The sequence below is a fragment of the Bufo bufo genome, chromosome 7, assembly GCF_905171765.1.
Source record: "Bufo bufo chromosome 7, aBufBuf1.1, whole genome shotgun sequence".
NCBI lineage: Eukaryota > Metazoa > Chordata > Amphibia > Anura > Bufonidae > Bufo > Bufo bufo.
The window spans coordinates 1776129-1780210 of NC_053395.1; the positions used below are offsets into that span (position 1 = coordinate 1776129).

The following is a 4082-nucleotide window of genomic DNA, read 5'->3' on the forward strand; positions in this document are numbered from 1 at the left end:
CACACTACTACACCTCCTGTACTCCACACTACTCCCATACTCCACACTACTACTATTACCACTCCTGTACTCCACACTATTAGCACTACCCCTCTTATACGCCACACTACTACTATTACCACTCCTGTACTCCACACTACTCCCATACTCCACACTACTACCACTCCTGTACTCCACACTACTACCACTCCCATACTCCACACTACGACCCCTCCTATACTCCACACTACTACTATTACCACTCCTGTACTCCACACTACGACCCCTCCTATACTCCACACTACTACTATTACCACTCCCATACTCCACACTACGACCCCTCCTATACTCCACACTACTACCACTCCTGTACTCCACACTACTACTATTACCCCTCCTATACTCCACACTATTAGCACTACCCCTCTTATACGCCACACTACTACTATTACCACTCCTGTACTCCACACTATTAGCACTACCCCTCTTATACGCCACACTACTACTATTACCACTCCTGTACTCCACACTACTCCCATACTCCACACTACTACCACTCCTGTACTCCACACTACTACCACTCCCATACTCCACACTACGACCCCTCCTATACTCCACACTACTACTATTACCACTCCTGTACTCCACACTACGACCCCTCCTATACTCCACACTACTACTATTACCACTCCCATACTCCACACTACGACCCCTCCTATACTCCACACTACTACCACTCCTGTACTCCACACTACTACTATTACCCCTCCTATACTCCACACTATTAGCACTACCCCTCTTATACGCCACACTACTACTATTACCCCTCCTATACTCCACACTATTAGCACTACCCCTCTTATACGCCACACTACTACTATTACCACTCCTGTACTCCACACTATTACCCCTCTTATACTCCACACTACGACCCCTCCTATACTCCACACTACTACCCCTCCTATACTCCACACTACTACTCCTCCCATACTCCACACTACTCCTCCTATACTCCACCTCCTGACTAGGGTAAAGCAGACGAGGCGAGTGGTGGGCGGGGTCTGTGACGTCATAGCGGTGGGTGGTTGGTGCGCTCTGGGTCCTGCGACCCGATGACGTGACGTACTTCCTGTGCGTCTGACGTCATCTTCCTGAGTCAAAACAAATCGCGCCAGGGATCCCGCTGCACACAGGTGAGCGGTGGCCCGAGTCCCGCACCTCCTCCTCCACCGCCGCCGCCCCGCACCCCTCTTATACTGCTGGTATTTGGTTTCGTCCTAGAATGTCGAAGAGGAAAGTAACGTTTGAAGATCTGCCTGAAGAGGAGGAGAGAAAGAAGAGACGGGTGAGGCGACCAGAGGGCGGGGCCTGTCCGACCATTCCATTATAGCGAGGGGGGACTGTGCGCTTATGCCTGGGCCATTCTATTATGGTGGTGGAGGGGGGAGCATGCGCTTATGCCTGGGCCATTCCATTATAAGAGAGGAGTTGAAAAAGAGATCAGATGGGCGGGGCCTGTGTGACCCTTCCATTATAGATATGGGGAGGTTGTGTGCTTATGATTGGACCATTCCATTCATTATAGCAGAGGGGAAGAGGCTTGTCTGCTTCCAACTCAGATAATTGGGGGGGATTGTGTGTGTGTGTGTGTGTGTGTGTGTGTGTGTGTGTGTGTGTGTGTGTGTGTGTGTGTGTGTGTGTGTGTGTGTGTGTGTAATCGTGTGTGTGGTGGTGGGGAAAGGGGGGGGGATCGTGTGTGTGGTGGTGGGGAAGGGGGGGGGATCGTGTGTGGTGGTGGGGAAAGGGGGGGGGGGATCCTGTGTGTGGTGGTGGGGAAAGGGGGGGGATCCTGTGTGTGGTGGTGGGGAAAGGGGGGGGGGGGGATCCTGTGTGTGGTGGTGGGGAAAGGGGGGGGGGATCGTGTGTGGGGGGGAGATCGTGTGTGGTGGTGGTGGGGGGATCGTGTGTGGTGGTGGTGGGGGGATCGTGTGTGGTGGTGGTGGGGGGATCGTGTGTGGTGGTGGGGGGGATCGTGTGTGTGTGGTGGTGGAGATCGTGTGTGTGTGGTGGTGGAGATCGTGTGTGTGGTGGTGGTGGGGGGGATCGTGTGTGGTGGTGGTGGGGGGGGATCGTGTGTGGTGGTGGTGGGGATCGTGTGTGTGTGGTGGTGGGGATCGTGTGTGTGTGGTGGTGGGGATCGTGTGTGTGGTGGTGGTGGGGATCGTGTGTGTGGTGGTGGGGGGGGGGGGGGGGAGGCATGGCCTGCTTTTTCCTGAGGCGCTCGGTGTATTTGACTCCTGCTCTCCCTGTCAGTTTCCAGAGACGGTCGGGGGTCCCGGCAGCCGCTTTAAGGGGAAGCATTCTCTGGACAGCGATGAGGAGGACGAGGCGGAGGACGAATCGGGGGAATCCTCCAAGTATAACATGCTGGCCCCGGAGGATGTGGAAGGTGACCGCCGCTGCTGGCGCTCCGGAGCTCCGGCTGATGCCTGCGGCTGAAGGTGACTTATCTTGGCTTTGTCGCGCAGGGCAGGAGAACGCCACCCTGGAGTCGGAGGGGGGGGTGCAGATCACGCCCTTCAACCTGAACGAAGAGATGGAGGAGGGGTATTTTGACTCTGAGGGGAACTACTTCTTGCGGAAGGAGGACCAAATCCGAGACCACTGGCTGGAGAACATTGATTGGGTAAGAGATCTGGGGCTTGACCTCTCCCCTCTCCGCTTCTATCCGCTGACGTTTCTCTGCCCCTTAGGTCCGTATTAAGGAGCGGGAGGCTCCGGTCCCCAGTGCGGATGAGGAGTCGGACTCGGATGAAGGGCGTGCGCCCATGGAGATGAAGAACATCCTGGAGGAGATCCTGAAGGTGCTACAGCCAGGGGAGACCGTGGCCAGAGGCATCCAGCGCCTGGGGGGGAGCGGGTCCCGGAAGAGGGTCCGGACGCAGAGAGTGAAGCCAAGCCGGGAGCAGCCAGATGTAGCAGAGCCCAGTCCGCGCAGTGCGGAGGACAGAACACGGACTGACCATGCCTCGGAGGAGGGCAGCACAGATCCACAGCTGGAGGACGAGAAGATGGATCCCCTGGAGCGACTCATCTCCATGGCAGATCAGATGGTGGCCCTGGGGGTGTATGATGTGTACCAGGACTCGTATGAGAAGCTGGCGTACAAGCTGCGCGCTCTGGCGCCGCCGGCGCCCGCCCTCGACATGTTTGCAGATGAGGTGGAAGAGGAGAAGCTGGCGACCAAGGAAGGTAATGAGATGTGGTGGGCGCTGCTGGCGCAGTCACCCTCCACCACCATGCTGACTCTCGACTGTCTCTCTAGTGGCGCAGACGACGGATGAGGTTCTGTGGGAATACAAGTGGGAGAACAAGGAGGGCGCCGAGCTGTACGGCCCGTTCACCAGCGTCCAGATGCAGGTAGAGGCCCCGCCTTAAGCCCCTCCCCTCACATGTCTGTCATACATCGATTGATTTTATATATTTTTTTCCAGGAATGGGTGGACGACGGATACTTCCCGGAAGGCGTGTACTGTCGGCGAGTGGACAGCGCCAGTGGGCAGTTCTACAATTCGCACCGCCTGGACTTTGACTTGTATGTGTGATGGCGGCACACGGACACGTCCTGGAACCGCTGCTCGGGGGTCATACGTGTGCAGTGTCCAGGAGGGTGGTGTCTTGTGTTATTCTCCCCCCCCCCCCGGCAGGTTCCGGTCTGTATTCTGCTGTGTGCACCCAACAGCCAGTGAGTGACGCCTGAGGGGGTCAAGACTGAGGGTGCACCCACCGCCGCTCTGTACAGGCAGCAGAGGGCGCTACGCTGTTCCATTACTAACTGTGAATACAATAAAGGTTTATGATGCTGGACCTGCTGCTGACGCCTGGTACCTTGGGGTCCAGATGGGGAGCAGCTCAGTGTGAGGCAGGTGGCTGAGCCTCCAGCAGTGGGACAGGCCCCGAGCGTTCCCCTTGACACCCCCCATTGTACACCCAGTACTGAGTGATGCCTGTCTGTGATATGAGTTTCTGGGCCACATCTAAGGGTCTGGTGGGCCCCTGAGAGCTTGTGTGCAGAGCTCGGGGCCACCAGGCTGGTGCCAACC

At 57.0% G+C, this 4082-nt stretch overlaps 1 protein-coding gene across 2 annotated transcripts; it reads left to right on the plus strand.

Moving 5' to 3' along the window:
* The first annotated feature begins 1091 nt into the window (after positions 1 to 1091).
* On the plus strand, positions 1092 to 3851 carry CD2BP2 (CD2 cytoplasmic tail binding protein 2). 2 transcript variants are annotated; one of them, XM_040440931.1, is made up of 7 exons: positions 1092 to 1172; positions 1261 to 1324; positions 2293 to 2428; positions 2508 to 2665; positions 2733 to 3231; positions 3305 to 3399; positions 3474 to 3851. In XM_040440931.1, exons 2-7 carry the CDS (start codon positions 1262 to 1264, stop codon positions 3582 to 3584), a joined length of 1062 nt encoding a protein of 353 aa, XP_040296865.1. In that variant the 5' UTR covers positions 1092 to 1172; position 1261; the 3' UTR covers positions 3585 to 3851. The 2 variants fall into 2 exon arrangements, with proteins under 2 accessions (XP_040296865.1, XP_040296864.1); XM_040440930.1 differs by having other exon boundaries at positions 1123 to 1324.
* The last annotated feature ends 231 nt before the right edge of the window (positions 3852 to 4082 follow it).

What these genes read in the sequence shown, in the direction of transcription:
- CD2BP2 (XM_040440931.1), top strand. Translation starts at nt 1,262, where the DNA reads ATGTCGAAGAGGAAAGTAACGTTTGAAGATCTGCCTGAAGAGGAGGAG. An exon ending in AGGAGAGAAAGAAGAGACGG is followed by an intron (nt 1,325 to 2,292) that starts GTGAGGCGACCA and finishes TCTCCCTGTCAG; the next exon opens with TTTCCAGAGACGGTCGGGGG. An exon ending in GAAGCTGGCGACCAAGGAAG is followed by an intron (nt 3,232 to 3,304) that starts GTAATGAGATGT and finishes CTGTCTCTCTAG; the next exon opens with TGGCGCAGACGACGGATGAG.